The sequence below is a fragment of the Epinephelus lanceolatus genome, chromosome 14 (genome assembly GCF_041903045.1).
Source record: "Epinephelus lanceolatus isolate andai-2023 chromosome 14, ASM4190304v1, whole genome shotgun sequence".
Classification (NCBI taxonomy): Eukaryota; Metazoa; Chordata; class Actinopteri; order Perciformes; family Serranidae; genus Epinephelus; species Epinephelus lanceolatus.
The window spans coordinates 34,383,415-34,402,226 of NC_135747.1; the positions used below are offsets into that span (position 1 = coordinate 34,383,415).

At 41.6% G+C, this 18,812-nt stretch overlaps 1 protein-coding gene across 3 annotated transcripts in view; it reads right to left on the bottom strand.

Moving 5' to 3' along the window:
* The window catches only part of kalrna (kalirin RhoGEF kinase a), a 219,025-nt gene that overhangs the window by 71,408 nt on the left and 128,805 nt on the right, over positions 1-18,812 (bottom strand). For 2 of the 3 annotated variants that reach the window (XM_033613134.2, XM_033613126.2), the window contains exon 38: positions 18,604-18,706. In XM_033613134.2, the coding sequence (XP_033469025.2) occupies positions 18,604-18,706 (103 nt within the window). Of the gene's footprint in view, positions 1-5,256; positions 5,399-18,603; positions 18,707-18,812 lie in introns of those variants that run through there. The other variant, XM_033613142.2, reaches the window with a different exon arrangement.

Below are 18,812 nucleotides of genomic sequence, written 5' to 3' on the forward strand. Positions count from 1 at the left end.
GTGCTTTTTACGAACTTGACATGTGGGCAAGTCACTTGCAGTCCATTCAGAGTGGACTCATGACCCACTTTTAGACTGTGACCCACCAGTTGGGAGCCACTGGTCTCAACATGTAGGAGGAAAAATACGTATTTTTGATTTTGGGTGAACAGAGTCTTAAAAGTTCCAAAAACAGAACATTAAGCTTAATAACATTTTTCATGTTTTCAGCTAGATATCTCCAGGGTGTTTGTCACAGCTAAAGATAAAGGACCGAGCAGTCTTTGAGCTGTTGAACAATGGCTGTTAACAATTGTTTTCATTTTAACAAAGTCCATGTTCTGTAAAGATTAAACAGAGTTCACTAGTCAAATGTGGACTTACTGCTTATCCATAAAAAACGACACTTTCAGCAGATGTGTAAAAAGTATTCTTACAAGAACACAGCTAGCCGACTACATTTGGTTTTGCATTATGAACACAACTATATCAAGCTCATAGAGTGGTAAATACATTTATCTAGAACGAAAGATACCTCTACAGTGGAGTAAGGTGTTTTTGTGTTTAAGGAGAAAGAAAGTGTGGCAATAACAGCAGTCAGCAGATGTTGGACTGGAGTAGTCTCTTCCTGGATCGGATACCATGGAAAAATCCCTCATGTCCCCAGTGTGAATAGTGGGCAACTCCAGATACACCTCTATTCCAGGGAAACTCCTCCCTGTGTGTAGCTGTCAACACATCTTGATCTCTGCCCAGTGTAGAAAGCTACCTATATTTCCATTTGCCAGATCCACAGTAAGTGACAGTGAGTTCGTCACTGTGAAACTGGAACTCTCCCTCAATGCTTTCCACACTATCAGCAGACTCATTAACACCACACATCATGGAAATACAAAGTAGTCCAAGCACAGCAGTGGCAGTATTACATTGTCTTCCACATGTTTACAGAGAGAGTACAGACAGCTACAGTGTCTGTGCAGCAACGCCATAAGGCACAAGCAAGCTCATTATGCAACAGTGTTACATCCTGATCACATGTTAGGCTGTGATGCTGCTGTGCGGGCTGTAATGACTTTAACACTAAGTACCATAAACAAGTGTTTTGGTGTTTCTTCACATGGGAGCAGAACAGCATCACAGCACAGAAACCAGTCCAACCAGCCCAGCGTCGTATTGGCTGAAAATACAGTGGCAAAAGTAAAACATAAAGAGTGAAAAGTTTAGCTGTGGTACATTATGTCTGAGCCACGGTGTCTGAGCCACAGTCCTACTGCACCAATGAAAAATACTGAAGCAGTGTGACCAATGAGAGCCTGCTTCTGTGATGATACAACGGAAAAAGCTCCACAGACAATTTAAACCACTCAAACCGAACATTTAATTCACCAACACTGACTCCTCTAAGTGCAAACAACTCAATCACAGGCTGTGCTACACTTTAAACACTTTAATAGCGTTTCCTAAAAGACAACGTACAGACCCACAGAGAAGTAATTCCTCTCAATCATCATTTATGACCCCATAGAAGTGTGTCAGCGTATTTTCAGTTCATTTTACAGTTATTTTCTGTGTCCAGGATGTTAATGGATGTGTACCCCCCACAGCACTCAGATGGGGCTTTATAAAAAGGTAGCAACCAACTTCCGGACCGTAAACAGCAGACACTCAAGAGACACATTCATTCATTCATTTTCCATAACCGCTTATCCTGTTAGGGATCGTGGAGGGGCTGGAGTCTATCCCAGCTGACATTGGGCGAGAGGCAGGGTACATCCTGGACAGGTCACCAGACTATCACAGGGCTAGTCTCACTCACCAGATCTCACTTTGAGATTGGAGAAAAAAACGCCCCGGCTGCTTGTACTTCTTTCAACCAACCACAATCGTTCTGGGCGGTGCCACAGCAACGGTGCGCTTGCAAAAATATTGCTGGGGGGAAACAGGTTTTGGTGTAACATGCCCACAAAAATATCACCTATACAGGACGCGAACCACGGCAGAAAAATGGCTACATCCCTGCAAGATCAAACACCGCAAAAGTTAGTAAAAGACGTGTTGAAAACTGCTACACAACCGGAGGTGGTAGGGCGGGACTTCAGCGGGTGGCTCGTTCCGCCCAATGAGAGGCTGATCTCTGCAGCAAACTTCCGCCCACTCAGACTATCACAGGGCTGACACATAGAGACAGACAACCATTCACACTCACAGGCAACTTAGTCACCAATTAACCTACATGTCTTTGGACTGTGGGAGGAAGCCAGAGCACCCGGAGAAAACCCACACTGACACGGGGAGAACATGCAAACTTTAAAGCATAAGGTGGACTATTCTATTATTGTGCACTATTACGGCAACCAAGAGTCAGGGCAAACATCAAGGTGTTCCAAAAAACGGTGTTCCACAAGGATCAACTCTGGGTCCTGTCTTGTTTACAATATATATTAACAATATTGTCTCTTCAGTGACTGTAATCTCATCATTTTTATGCTCTTCAAGATGCACTTGTCATTCGTAAGGTAGTATTTAATGCAAACAAAACAAAGTTAATACTTTTTTCTGGAGTAAGAAATACTGATTCCAACAGCTGTCACCTGTCTACATTGAATGGCAGTAATATTGATATATTCATGACCAGAGTTCCCTCTGACACTCACCAAAGCATTTTGTATAACCAAGTTGGTTGGTGCTCTCGGACACAAAGGCATTATAAACACTTGTATCTCTTCATCCAAAAATCTCTTACAGGACATTCACCACCCAACTGGACCACAGAAGGACCCAAACTCGTTCTATTATCTGTCTTATGCTTTAAGTTCCACGGATTTATTGTAAATTTGGAAAATCTGTATTTAGTTTTTGTGCACTAAATGCATGGAATTATCTACAACACAGTCTCAAGATTGACATTTACTATCCCTGGGCTATTCAAGACTATGATCACAAACTACTTCACCTCACCATGCAATTGTTTTTATTTTGTCAGTGTTTTCCTCTTGTGACTTGCTTACTGTAACACTTCAATTATTAGCCCCGGCTATTATTTACTCGAATCACTGAAATCAACAGGCCTTAATTTGGGACAGGCCTTCAATTCCTTTCACACAAAACTGTTGCTCAGCGAAGATCCGGAAGTACAATCAAATTGTGTATTAAACCAGTATGAATAATACTTGTTTAAAAAGTCGGCTTCAGATAATATATCATTTGTGAATCATTCTTTTGACCTAGCTCTGACAGACAGCGCATCAATGAGAGAGTGAGTTTCAACACTCGAGGATTACAGCAACTTGCATACTGACACAACACCACTTTATCCTGTTAAAACAATCCTCACAACTTGGATTAATTTTCTTTGATTGTTTTGATCTGGGGACCCTAACGAATGAAAGGAATATACAGGGTCATCAAGGAATGGACACATAATTTGAGGTAGCCAACAACAACCCCCATTTTACATCCAAAGAACTTCTATTAAAAAAAATAACTGCTTGTCAACCAGACCAGGCGTCAAGTTGAGACAGGCATTTATTTGTCAAGATGGGTAGCCAAACCAGGCAAGTAAAAGGGACTGGGCGTTTCTCTGAAGTTTTATGGTAACGTTTTTTTTCTATCTGGACATCATGCCAAATGAGAAAATCCTCGATGATTTTCAAGGCTTAAATTACGATTTGAATAAATACATTAATGAATGAATTTGTTTTTTTACAAATTCCCCAGCCCTAGTTTAACATGCAATGACAATAAAGCATCTTAAAGTGGAAATAGACTAGATTTTGTTTTGCCATAACATATCATTATGAAGTAAATTGATTGCACAATGTCATAACTATAAAATAAAGACACCATCTGCATTTAGACTGGTTCCTTATAAGCCTGGCTTTCACTAAGCACCTCTGTCTGCCTCAGGTATGATCTCCAGGGAAAATAAAGGTTCAATTTACCGTACAAAGGAAGTGAAAATGGAAGTTAACCTGCCTAGTTTGTTTGCTTCAAAGCATTTGATGAATTCTCAAAAGCATAAGGCATTAGATCCATTTACAAAACAAGAAAATGACAGGTCATTTATGGATTTCCAAAATACTGTGTGCCCTTTTTTTAAACCATCAAGGCTGCACATAACAGACTGATAATCATCATCATGAGAGCTGCGTCTAAATTAGACCTTTTGTATAGTTGTTGATGCACAAATAACATGTAAAATGTTTTTGACTGTGGGCAGCGGTGTGGATGGCGTGTGCTGCAAAATAACAGCATGACAGTGTTTACACTGTTTACCCAGAGTGTCTGCTCTGTAATCTGAATCAAACTGGATCAGTTCAGCCGTCTGGACGCTCACATTTTATTTATCCCGTCTCTCCGTGGCAGCTAATGGCCTGTTTCCTGTCTGTCTGTCTGTCTGTCTGCCTGGCACACACACACACCCTGTTTAACCATTAACCTCCCCAATTACACACACACGTACACACATTCCCACCCGCAGTCCAGCTTTACAACACACTAAGTGAAAGTCAACAGCATGTATGATCTGGATTAGCATCTGAATCAGTGGCCAAACCTCAACAACTAAACCTCAAACACTTATTTTTCTCAGATTACAAACTCATAATCTCAGATTTCAAATTTTTAACAGCTGCGGGAAGAAGACTGCACACAGATGTCTTTCTTTTTAAGTAACAGATCACACAGGACTCGGCTGCACACAAGCTGTCTTTTCTCCCAGCGGCTCCATTCATGCAGAAAATCAAGTCAAAACAGGACTGTGTGCAAGTGGATTTAAAAAGTTTGGAAGGCGTGACATGTCTGTGTGTGCCCAAATATTGTATTTCAACATGTATTAGTTCCATTAATAACATATATATGAGTAGCATAGTGTTTGAGTATGGTAGTAAACAATAAAGCTTGTTCTTTAACACTCCACCAACTCAGTGAGGAAAGTTTTTACTGCACCAGCATATAGCCAGAGCCAGAAGTCTTTGTCAAAAACAACACCACCACGTTGACAAAGGTATATCAATACATTCTGGGTCATTAACTTTTATTTCACTATATTCTCTCTGCAGAAATGTTACTTCTACGACAGCAACATGCAGCCAAGTACTTGACTTGAACATGACAGTGCTCCTTCCACACACACAGTCCAACAGTAAAGCAGCATATTTGTCATTACAGACAGCAGTGAATGAAAAACACTACTAACTGGTACAATCTGAGCTGCCAGTGCAGCAGCTGGTGTTCAGTGTGTGTGTGTGTGTGTGTAGTCCAGCAGTTTGTACTCACTCTGCTGCTCTCTTTGAACAGTTTAAAGCTCATCCACTTTGGCATGTCGGTCTCTCCTCTGCTGTCTCCCTCTCTCTGTGTCGTTCCCTCTGTCTTTGACAACTCCCTCGTTTGTGTCTTTGCCACACACACACAAACACGCCCTTACACTGTCCCCCTCTCCCTCCCTCCTTCTCTCCCTCTCTCTCTGAACAAACAGCTATAGCTTTGTGTTAGATGGGGACGGCACTCTGCTTAGTGTGCGTGTGGATCAGTGTGTTCACATTTCTCCCACTCCCTGGAAGCTACTGGGGCACTAAAACACTTTCCAGGACTCTGTGTCTATGTGTGTGTGTGTGTGTGTGTGTGTGTGTGTGTGTTTGTATGCGAGATACAAAAGTCATATGACCAGCAGATGGCCACTGTGCGGCATCAGTCTGAACCTGAAACTGAATGCATTTGATTCATGAGAACACACATGTAAACAGTTGCAAGTCAGTGTAACGGTGTTGAAGCTGTGTACTGCAACGCAACATTAGTTACTCATCTGAAGGTGTAAAATATTCCTCCCTAAGTAGTTATATTAGATCGATTAGTTTTGTTGCGTTCACTTTCAGCACTTGGTCTTAACTTGTGACAGTTTCACAAATCCAAGCGAGGAAAGAAGTACAAATAAATACAATTTTTAAAAAGTTACAGCCACATACAATCGGTTTATTGGCCTGGATCCAGACCTTTGAATCTGCACACTTCACAGAGTTGACTAATTCGTCTGGCATCTTGACATGAAACAGCGGTTTCCCAATGAGCTCAGCCAGGGGCATTCAATTAGCCAATCAGCGCCAAGGGCAGGATTAACGCAGTTGTTAAGGTTTTGGGGACTCTGGGGTTTTTTTGGACCTAATTATATTGCGGAGTTTTGCAAAGCAGCGACCGGATCTTTGCTCTCAAACCACAAAAAAATGTGATGGCACAACAGTCTCCTTCAGTACATTATTCTATGCTTTCTCTTGATTTTCACATTGGCTAGTCATCCTGTTTAATTTGTCTTCTGATTAAATCAAAACCGTTGAAACAAGTTGTAGGAAGTCTCTGCAAGTAACTGGTTGCTGGCAGACACTCTGTGCTGCAATAAAATGGTTAATCAGCAGTGCCGTGCACTGTAGAGCCGATGTGCTGCTGGTTCTGCCGGCCTGAACAGAATATAATGTCTATAGCCTTACTGTTGTGTACAGCATTTATAGACTGAGCTGAGTAGTGATGCGCGGGACGACCCGTAACCCGCGGGACCCGCAAATGGACCTGCGGGTCGGGCAGCAGTGATCGTCTGTTAAATCGGTCTGTAAATGATATTTTGACATTACTGGCTATTACTGTCACGGCATCTGAAGGTACTGATGCACTGAGCAGGTGACAGTCCGCGGCCGTTTTCAAAACACACTTGTGTCACGCACTCCAAAAGAAACTTGTTGAAACTTTAAACAATAATTTATTGTAATTTAAGTAAAGTAAATAAAAAACGAATATTGAATATCAAATTTTCATAACGAATACCTACCCATAGAATTGAATATCCGAATATATGGATACAGCCCTAGTGGCTTTGGCAAAAAATTACATAGGAATAAATAACAGCTATTTTTTCAACATTTTAATTTTCATTTGTCATTGTCGTAGGCCTTGAGTGATTCTTGCATTCTCCATTGTAAAAAGCTGTATTAAAAAAAATGTTTTTCCACATTTCATCAACCAAATGTGAGTCATACGGCCTTATTTTAAATTTTGCCGAACTTCAATAGCAATGGCTTGTCTTGGATCTCCCCAGCTAAGCTAGCTATGGATTCCAGATTGAAAAAAAAGTCTCAAAAGGACAATAGAGAATTTAACAGTGTATGTGTGGACATATTTGTTTGCTTTTACCGCCAACCCTGCAAAGTTAAAATACAAAACAATCATGAATAGCCCACTGCAGAGCAGCCACCTTGTGATATAACACTCAATAAATGCTCATTTAGTCCAATTAGCAAAGTTAATGAGCGAATTTAGACTTACTGTTACCTTCAGTATAAGGCTCAAATATGTTTTGTGGCTCCAGGCAGATTATTTCAGAGCTTTTTTGCCCAAAAATGGCTCTTCTGATAGTAAAAGTTGCTGACTTCTGACCTATATACATGCATTAAATGGAGAAATGTCAGAGCGAAGGGGCTGCCCATGGGTAGGTGCCCCAAGCAATTGGGGTTTGGTGTTTCGCTCAAGGGTATCTTGGCAGAGCCCAGAAGCATGAACTGGCACCTCTACAGCTACCCATCCACACTCCATGCTTGGTCCGTACAGGGACTTGAACCAATGACCCTCTGGTTCCAAAGTTCTTACAGGCTGAGCTACTGCTGCCCCCAACAATGGTAAGTGCTATAGACAAGACAGACGTTGCTATCCAGGCTGTTCTTAATTGTCATGTCTTTTAAATATCGCCCGACATAGTAGTTTGTTTTTACTTTGCTTCGCTCCACTCTTAAAACCCCAGCAAAACCAGTATGTTGGCATGGACTTAAATGGCATTAGATTCAGGCAAATACGTTGGCCTCTAGTAAATGGTTAGGGAAAATCAAACCCCCCTCCCCCCACAGAAATCAGTTAGAGTGGACTTAATGTCAGACGGAAGATGGAAACGGAGTGTAACGAGTTGACAACTCTATCTGATATGGGGCAATTGATTCGACACATACTGGGACAAAACCAGTCATGGTTGCCATCTTTAGTTAAAGACATCAGTCAGGGAGATTTCCTGCTGATCTGGCCTATATTCAACTGCGGCTGTATTTCTAGACACTTTAATGTGACAGCACTTGGCAAATATGCCACATGAACAGTATAATGGAAATTAAGTTTTCCTCGACAGAGACTATGTGGTATTAAAAACGTGAAGCCAGAGGGAAATGATTTGCTATGATGCTAAATGGTGGTCTGACATGGTTTCAGGTACATGCTTTGTTTCTTGCCATGTAGAAAGTTTTGTTTAGTTTGCAGAAGTTTGAGAGATGCACGTCTTAGATTTGATTTGGCTCGTAGAGGCTTGTACTCAGGACAGAAGGAGATGTAAACATTAATAGGGTCATCCTCTGCTGTGGTGATACGTTTGGTGGGTAGTTTAGAAGAAAAGTTCCTACATGAAACTGCTCACAAAAAGATCTGTGGATTATCTTGTGTAACCAGGTCATGGTTTCTTTTTTAGTTTTTCAAATGTATTTTTGGCTCACTGAGCACCTCAAGCCAAGCGCCATGTAGCTCTATTATATTGGAGAGGAGGCAGACATGTCTACGGCAGATATCTCCAACACTCTGCATCACCAAAACAATCTAGATGGATAATATATGAAAATACATTGTTTTATAATCATGTGTGTCAGCTGGGCTTTTAACTTTTTTTTTTTTAGCTAATATCATTCCTCTGGGTGACTCAGCCTGAAAGACTCAAGCCAGGCGTCATATACGTCTTTATTCCATTTATGGCACAGGGATAAAAATGGATTGCTGAGCCCCTTTCCAACCAGTGATGCATATTCAGTCCTATAGGACTAATGTGCTCGTAACTTTTATTGGTCCTGGCTCACAGAAAAACCCGATTTTTACTCCAACTGAAGGCGGAGGCTAAAAAAAAAGTGTTTTTGCTCTGACCTACGGAGCTGTGGTAGAGCCATGAGGGCCGCCAAGCTGTCAACCACTGGAACGATGCTTTAAATAACATAAAGACCACAGACTAAACCACAGCTGACTCACTGCGCCAGGAAACGTCACAGATAGACATATTCCATTCAACGTCACAGACCTGACATATATAACAAGATGTTACAGAATTGGCAGGAACCTCAGTGTGTCAGCAAAACATCACGGGGCTGACTCCTGAATCAGGTCATGTATACTGGCGAGGAGCTGTCCTTAAGGTTACCCCACTATATCTAGAATAAGCTCTAAACCAGCCTGTGGTGCCTTCAGTCATTATGGTCCTTCTGTCTGGAATTCTCTACCACATGAACTGAAGTCTGCTACGACACTATCTTCTTTAAAAAGCAGACCAAAAACATGTCTATCTTTGCAAGCTTTTAACCAGGTTTGAAGTGTTTGGTTAATACTTATTTTAGAATCAGTCTCATTATGGATAATAATACCTTTTAATCCCCTTTTTCTAACTTCAAAAAACCTTCCAATCTTATTCCCTTTTCATTGTAATGTCTTCTTCATTGTATGTTTTTATCAGTTGCCAGAAGTAAAAGTTGGCATTGTAGGTTTCTACAAACCATGAATACGTTACATATGTACATTAAATATATCTCAACATTTCGAAAGTGGTGCAGTAAATGAGCTGACTATCATCTGGGGGTGGAGGGGATGGTTGATGGCGAGACGCCTGCAAAGCTGCAGACCACTGAGACCAACAAACAACAAAACATGTTGCTTTTTTAACCAGTCATGATTGCCTCCTCCAGCCTTTTAGCCAGCCCACGTGGGTGTTTTTTGGAAACCTGTCACTGTGTTTCCATCGGAGATAGTGATAGGTATTTTAAGCAAAAATATGATCATCTCATAACCATAACAAAATTGTTTTGTGCCTAAACCTGACCACACATTAACCATAGAGTTTATGAAATGCAAAGTCTTAGTGTATGTGCTGCATAATAACATACAATGGAAAGTCTCAAAGCTTTGCAGAAACGTACAATGCCAACATTTATTCTGTCAACTGAGTTCGTTTTTATAATGTGATACCCACTTCTTGTATTTTATCTTTAAGTAAATTTAGTCCACGGCTGTCGTATAACATGGTATATAAACAAACTAGGGCTGGCCCTTAAAAGTCAAAGATTTCAATCATCACTTGGTGACCCCTCAGTCGACTAATATTGCTTTAAGTCGAGAGGTCTCTCTTTTTTTTTTTTTTTGGTACTTAATTGGCATATATGTATTGAAAAGCCAAATCTGATTCAACTGGTCTAACTCTAAAATGAGTGCAGCCCTTAAATAAACTTGACTTGACTTATGCATTTGGACAGTGGCACAACAAGTCTTCATACATAACTGTCAAAAAAGCAGTCTGTCAGTGCCTCCTAAAATGACCCTGTGACTTTTTCAGAAATGTTGCCTGTCCTGCCAGTGCTTAATTGAGGTTAGGGAAAGGTTGCCTTCATGCATAAAGGGAAAAAATTGACTTTTGGTATGAAAAAGCCACAAAACTCACAACTATGTATGCCCAACCATTCACCTTGACCTTCTGCCAATTAGAGAGGGCAGTCATTACTCACATGACCACAAGAGGTCACTGGACAGGACAATGTAAAAACAGGTTGTTTGAAGTGAATGTTAAAATGTCAGCACTGTTGTTTTCCTGGTGAGAACCTAAAGGTTTTGTTGTTTTAACTCTGTAAACCAACACATTTGGTTTGCACTAAAACATGACCATGAGGTGAAAGTTCTGACCATCAGATTTAATTTGAGGGTCTTTACGTTGTTACATACATACAAACAACCCAATTCAAAAGATTAAAATCATCATGTTAATCTCATTGTCGAATTTCAAATCAAATGTACTGGAGTACAGAGCAAAATTAATGTAGCTGTTGATTGCCATCACACACCAGTCAGGGTTTTCTTACAGTTGACATCCATGTCTGTGAAAATATAGATGCTTCACACACACCTTCTCCCGGCAGCACAGAAAATTTATACAACCAGCACAGTTTCAAGATTAGTGTTACCAATTCAGGAGTCTCGCTCACCAGACCTTTCTCAAGAAAAGAAAGGTCTGGCCGACTCTCTCTTTAAGATTGGAGAAAAAAACGCCCCGGCTTCTTGTATTTCTTTCAACCAATCATAATCGTTCTGGGCGGTGCCACAGCAACGGTGCGCTTGCAAAAATATTGCTGGGGGGAAACAGGTTTTGGTGTAACACGCCCACAAAAATATCGCCTACAGAATGCGAACCATGGCAGAAAAATGGCTACATCCCCGCAAGATCAAACACCGCAAAAATTAGTAAAGGACGTGTTGAAAACTGCAACCGTAGGTGGTAGGGTGGGACTTCAGCGGGTGGCTCGTTCCGCCCAATGAGAGGTTGATCTATGCAGCGAACTTCCGCCCACTCAGACTACCAATTCAGTATCAGAATGTCTCCCCTTCTGTTCCTGACCTTTGACCTTTTGGATATATAAAGTCATCACTTCGGCATTTTATCCTATCGGACATTTGTGTGAAGTTTTGCCATAATTAGCCTCAGAATTCTTGAGTTATGGCCTGAACCAAAGACCCTGACCTTTGACCACCATGTTCTAATCAGTTTATTCTGCAGTCCAAGTGGACGTTTGTGCCTTACTTGAAGAAATTTCCTGAATGTCTTTGTAAGATATTGTATTTACAAGCGTGAGACGGATGCAAGGTTGCACTGACCTTGACCTTCTGAACACCAAAATCTAATCAGTTCATCGTTGAGTCCACGTGAATGTTTGTGCCAAATTAAAAAACAAAACAAAAAAAACCCTTAAGGCAGTAGTTTCCATCTGTCCAGCCACAGGTTTTTCCTTAGCTATTAGTTCAAGATCCACACAATTAACTCACTGTACAACAGGAAACAGCACTTCAAAATAAAAGCTCTGTGCTGGAAATTTTCTGTACTTAAAAATGAAGTGTGTTTTTTTTACAAACTTGACATGTTTGCGAGTCACTTGTGGTCTGTTCAGAATGGGCCCGCAACCTAGTTCTGGTCCACGACCCAAGGTGTTCTTGAGATATTGCAACCACAAAAAAGAGAGAGACAAAGTCACAATGACCTTGGCCTTTGACCACCAAAATTCAATCAGTTCAACTAGAGTCCAAGTGGACATTTTTGCCGAATTTGAAAAAATTCCCTCAAGGTGTCCTTGAGATATCGCGATCACAAGAGTGGGACGAATGACCAGATGGACAACTCAAAAACATAATGCCTCCGGCTGTCGAAATACTTCAAGTGTCCTATCACTACCTCAGGAGGTGTTTACTGTCAAACTGCGTTATAAACAGTAACAGAGACAGTTTGAACTAACCAGGAGATTACACTGTAGCACGTTTGCACTGGTCTGTATGTCAGCATGGTAACAATATAATAAGAACACTGACAGAGATGGAAAGCTGCAAACTAAAGATCACTGCAAAGGCGACCAGAAAAATAAAGGGGAAAAGGAGCCATTCTTCATATAAAACTTCTCCAAAAACCACCAGAAACAGTAGCTTCCCACCCTGTCTACACATGCGTGCACACTCACACACACACACTCACATATATCCCCTCTAGACCCAGACAGCCAGTGGAACATCTGACTATGCCAACGCTGGGCTGTTATTATACTATACGGGGGAGAGCAGAGGACACAGAGAGAGAGACAGAGTCAGAGAGACAGAGAGATGTGTGAAAATTGAGAAAGTGAGAAAGAAAAGAAAGATGGAAGCAAAAGGAGCGACTAACGGTGGGTACGTGTGTGTCTAGAAAGAAGGAAAAAACAAGGAGGGCAACAGACAGGAAAAGAGGGTGAGGCAAGACAGAGAGAGGTACACAGTTGTTTATGAGAAATGGGATAGGTGAGAGGAAAAAGAAGCAACATATTGAACCAGAACCTGTATTAATGGTTTTTGGCGTCCTAGAACCAACACTCAAATTTACAATAAAAAATATATTCTTATCTACTGGAAGGAAAAGGTGATTGTTGCAATCAAATGACGCCTTAAAGCGACAAATTCACATCCAGTTTAATGTTATTTAAAAATATTTTAAAAAATTTCTGAGTCCTGTTGATTAGCCACACTTTTTTCCAAATATTTTTTGACATACTTTTGTGCTCTGAATTAAAAAAAGGAGGCTGTTGCTCAAAGGGGCAGATGAGGTGTAACTGCAGTAGAAGCTGCAGGTCATATGTTATCTAGGTGCACTGTCACACCTCTGTGTCTGAATAGCAAACCCATAACCCCTTTTTACTGGGTACACCTGCAGTGCACATACAGCGTAGGGATGCATGAGTCACAGGAAATATGGTGATCTTTCATTTTGGGATTGTGTGGGACTGTTTCCTTAGTATTTAGACCTAGCACAGACCCAGAGTTTGTGTAATATGGGTAAGTTAACATCTACAGACGGCTAAGTAGGAGATAAAGTTACGAAGCAACCACCAGCTGGTACGAACAAAACAAATACCGACAGGTTGATCAAGACCCCAAAGTGGATGCCTTGTTAAGTTGGGTTCACAATACATGACATTTTTGTCCATTCCGACAGTCACTACATCAGATTAGGCAATGATGGAGTCATAAAATCGTGCAGTGACTTAAACGACAGACATTACAGACTACACGTTGATCCACGACCAATCGTCCCTGGGCGTCTTTCATGACATGTGTGATGTCATCAGGTTATTCTTGTCCTAGTTTCATTATTGTTACTATTCTTTCAGTCACTGTGGCTGCTCATGTGCCACTGTAGTAAAAAAGTGCCACCAAAATGGCAGGAGCTACATTTGAAGTATGGTACGCAAACATGCAAGTCACTGAATCTTCCACAACAACTTCCTGCAAATGTTTCACAATAAAAGCCTTTTTAGAAAATGGAGGGATTCTCTCAACCGAAGTTCTATGGGGCTTTTAATGTGAAACAGATTCAGGGTGTGTTGAGTTTGACAGTGCAATACATTGACTTTATCAAGGCAAATGGGAGCAGATTTAAGGTAAAAATAAAAAAACACAGAGGGAATAATAAATAACGGCCTGTTTATGATGTAGAATTATAAGATTTATAATAACACCTAGATACAGATACCAAGATGGCGCCTATTCATTCCAATGGAGTTGCTCGCAAGGGTACGCAGCCTACTGAACACGCGCAGTAGTGTTTCTCCTGTTGGCTCCGCCCGCAAGTTTCTGCTTGTCTGACAGACTTTACATTGAGCTGAGTTCACAGATTTTTTAATCGTTTTTGTCAGCCTGAGGAGAGTTATACATATAAAACCTCCATGGATCAAAAGTTCATAAGACAGATTTATAATCAACCTTGATTGCAGTTCGAAGTGTCCTGTCAACAGTTTTACGGACATTTTTTACGCGGCAATACCGCAAATGGCCACTGCGAGGCAGAGCAGCGTTCCTGGAGGCCTAGTGTGTGTATGTGTGTGTGCATGTGTAAGAGTAGTATAGTATGGCATAGTCTTTTATAACAAAGTGAAAGAATGACATTTTTAAACCCTGTGCCTTTTGTCCAGTAAACACAGGCTTCCCTCAGAATAGCCTCCAGTATGTGCTCTCCCACACGTGCAGTGAGTTATCCTCACACACCCCCAGTTGATTGTGACTCACTGAACATTTCACAATTGGAAAAACTCAGACACTAAAACCAGACAGTGCGGCTAAGCTGTTCTTCCTCAAGGACGGAAATAAAGTACTCGCAAACATCCACCTGTCATGTTTTCAGTCTAGCTGCTGTATCTTGATTCGTCTGAAACAGTAAACTGCCGATTTGCAAAAAAACAAAAGCTTCTACTACATCAGATTTTCCAACCGTGTTTATCTCACAGGACTGAAGTCAAAGGCTTCTATAGTGAGATAATAAGCACAAAGTGCAACTTCAGAGCAGCTCAGCTTTAAACAAACATGCCTCATCAGATAATTGACTCAGCAAACATCTCGGCTTGTCTTAACTACAAAATACACACAGACTAGGTATACTTTATGATAATACATCCCTGGAGGGCTGGCAGAGCCATGGGAATGCAACAAAAATGGAGCACCGTCGCCCTCCACATACGAGACAACACTGCCACGCTTCCACTAACCTCCTGGGACAAACGTCTCCAGCTAGACGCGCCTCCAGTATCACCGTAGTCATCCACTTCACATTTGTGCTTAAACAAAAGATAATTAGATTAAGGTAAAGCAAATTAGTGCCCTGCACAAAGGGGATGGGAAGGGACAATGGCAATTTATTTATCCCTGCATGCCTCTAAACAAAGCCCTGTTTATACTTCTGCCTTCTGCAGCTCACAGCTCTGTCCTGCATGCTGCCAATTCTTATTTTGTAGTCGCATCACACAAAGAGCTCTCAGCCTCAATGTACAGCCTAATCTAAACCAGTAATACATGAAAAAGCCACAAGCCACATCCAAGAATCACACACACAACACGGCTCACAGTTTAAGCTCTGCTGTGTCAGCACATGAAATACGAAACGGATCAAAACAAAAAACAGGAACTGTTTTTTTTTCTTTGATGTTTTCAGGAAAACAGAAGAGGAGGATCCAAAAATAGCTCGCTAGAGTCTTCTAAATCCTAGAAACAATAAACCGGAGCAGAGCAACAACACACCCACACTTAAAAAAAGGCTGGAAAAATTCATTATGATGTTTTCATTGGACAGGAGGGGGCGAGGAGAGCGACCTCAGACATGTAGTATAAAATCATATATGCAGAGATACAGTACAGTAGGAGACCTGTGTGTGTATATATGAATTTTGTTTTTTCACACAAGTACTGTACACACATATACCGATAGACAAACAAAAAAATGAGAAATAAAGTTGACAATTCTACAGTGGTATTAATAGAGACAATGGTAAAATAAACAGAAGAGCACAAGCTGCACTGCAAAGACCAATCTGACTGAGTGAGGAAGAGTCTGTGCAAGCGTGTGTGTGTGTGTGTGTGTGTGTGTGCATGGTGCTGACATTTAGAGACAGGGTAGTGTGTAGGCGTGGGGTTGCACGGTGAAAAGGCCACACTGTGTAACACTACAGTGGGAGGCCATGATGGACATCTGTGTGGGTGGATGTGCATGTGTGTGCGTGTATGTGCGCGCATGCATGGCAGTGAGAAGGGAGGCACTGTAGTGACAGCGGACAGCCAGTTCATATCAAAACAACGGATACAATTGTGGAATCAGAACCAAAACAAGTGCTGCACCGAGCTCCATTCAGAATCTGCAGATTTAACGTTTGTTGCTTGCTTACAAATTAACTTTTCATTCATTGCCATGGCAGCTTTCCTAGTTGCCAAATATTTGCCTACATGGACAGTAATGTTCACAATATGATTTAATGTGAGCCTGACTGACATTCATCGAGTCTGTCTTATCAAATTCCCATGACTTGTTCTTCGTCATGGTGCGGTAAAGTCGGACAGTTTCCCTACAGTTTTATAAGCCTTCAGTGAGTACAGGAAGCCACAGACGCAGTCACATCCTGTCTGATGTGATACTGATTGATATTAAAATGCTTCACAGGTGAGCTGTAATTTATGTTCATGGTTTATTCTCCATTTGACATGAATTCTCCTGTAAATCAGCATCATATCAGTTTGACCTGTCCCCTCAACTACACAGGCTGAATAAACTGTGTCTGACTATAAGGTTCATATTTTCAGAGGAATAAAAGTACAAGACAACAGCTTTTATCACAGATCAGTCAGATATACTCAGGGCTTTTTAGGGATTTTATTTTAGGAAACCTCACATCCTACTGATGACAAGTCTCTCTGTTACTCCAATAATTAAAACAGTCCAAAGTTAATATACAGTAGACTCTGTATAGTTTATGATGAATGTATTAAGTCTCTGATGACTAAACTTCACCATCAGTCACACAACATGTTTCCTGTTCACAGAATAAACCTTCAAATCAGACAAATCAAAATCTCTGAAATTCAACAAAAAATAATAGTTTATCTAAAATGTCATATTGTTGAGTCAACATCTAAACCAATCAGCTGTTAGATCAGGTGAAAGCCAGGCTTTGGCCGTCATGCCCTGGGTCTTGCAGTCGGTGGAGAGCAACTGCAGCTCCTGTCTCTCTCGCTCAACATTATCCGGTCCACTTTTGTAAGATGACAGAGCAAGTCGGAGGAAGTCGGACACAAAAGTAAACGTCATGCATTGTGCATGGCTTGGTCCATCTTAAACAAGCCCAATGGTGCAGATCCAGTAGATACGCTGGATCTGCCACTGAATTTTTCAGCGGCGAGAGCGTTGTATACGTCACCATGACCACGATTCATACAAACACACACAAGTCAAGGGAGTTTGATAAGACAGAGAACTGATGAAGTCATTCAGGCTCATATAAAATCATATTTTTATTATATTACTGACCATGCAGGCAGTTATTTGTCAACTAGAAAAGCTACCATGGCTTTTGTCCTTTGTAACATGACTTTACTGTTTGCTTCATCAGCTGACAATTAACATGGTTGCTGCTGCTGGCTGACACATTTCACTCCATTTAAACAGTTTACCCTGCCCTTGCAGTTACATTTAAAGTAATGCACCAGCACACTGGACCCATTATCCAGCCCATCTGACACTGGATGCGAGTTGGGTTACACCCTGGACAGGTGGCCCAACTATTCCACAGAGACAGACGACCACTGACAATTTAAAGTCACCAGTTAACCTAACCTGCAGGACTGTGGGAGGAAGCTGGAGCACCCTGACCCTGAGAACACGCTCCACACAGAAGGGCCCCAGCCAGCTGGCAGGTTTGAACCCATAACCCTCTTGCTGTAAGGCGACAGTGCTAACCACTGCACCATCATGCCGCCCACGCACGCGAACCTGACCTGTAAAACTTGATAGTAGACCTTTAAACAAAGCACAGAGAGTCACTCTGTAATTGAGCATACATCCACACCCTATGCCATTAAATTTTACCAGTTATTACTTGTTCGCACTAAAGCAGTGCCAAATTCTTTAGACACAGAGCACCATGACAGATAAAGGCTGGGAGACCCTGCTCCTTAAAAACTGAAATCTTTTAACTTTTAATTCAATAATTGAAACAAGCTGCAGTTTCGAGAGGCCATGACATACCTCTAATTTAAAACCAAACCAAAGGGGACAGGACTCCTGTGCTCTTTTATCATTTGTGCACTTCAAAATAAAAGTTTAAAGACGGGCTTACTTGGATGTGAGAGGCTGGTTGGTAGGAGACGTCGGCACAGACGCCTGCACACATCCTGAAGAGGTTTTTCATCTCTGAATGTTTCTCTGCTCACATGGTGACATTACTGGATACTTCTCATACACACACATCAACAACACACACACACCTCCACACACAAATAACCTCAACCTACATGTAAACTCAAGGATACGTTCACAATTATGGTGCTGCATGTATCTCACAGTATTTGGCTTCTATGTAGTTTAAGAGAACACACATGTGCACACACACACACAGTCTCTCTGCCACTGGCACATGCACAGCCCCTGCTACTGCCCTTTGTAGCTGCTTGGGAGACCCTGTAGCGCTCAGACAGCTGTGGGTCATCAGCTCATCAAGGAGCAGCAGCTCTGTGAGTGTGTGTGTCTCCTACCTTGTCGCTGTCTACAGTGTTCTGCGACGTCCTGGAGGCGATGGAGATGGTATCTGGCTGGCTGCTGCCGTCTCCCTGACTGTCTCCATCTTCACCTCCCTCCCTGAACACAAAGACAGATTCATAATATCTTCATCTGGATCACTGGCAGACACAAACAGCTCCAGTGTGAGAATGTGACACTGATGTTGTCGCCTTTTTATGGTAAC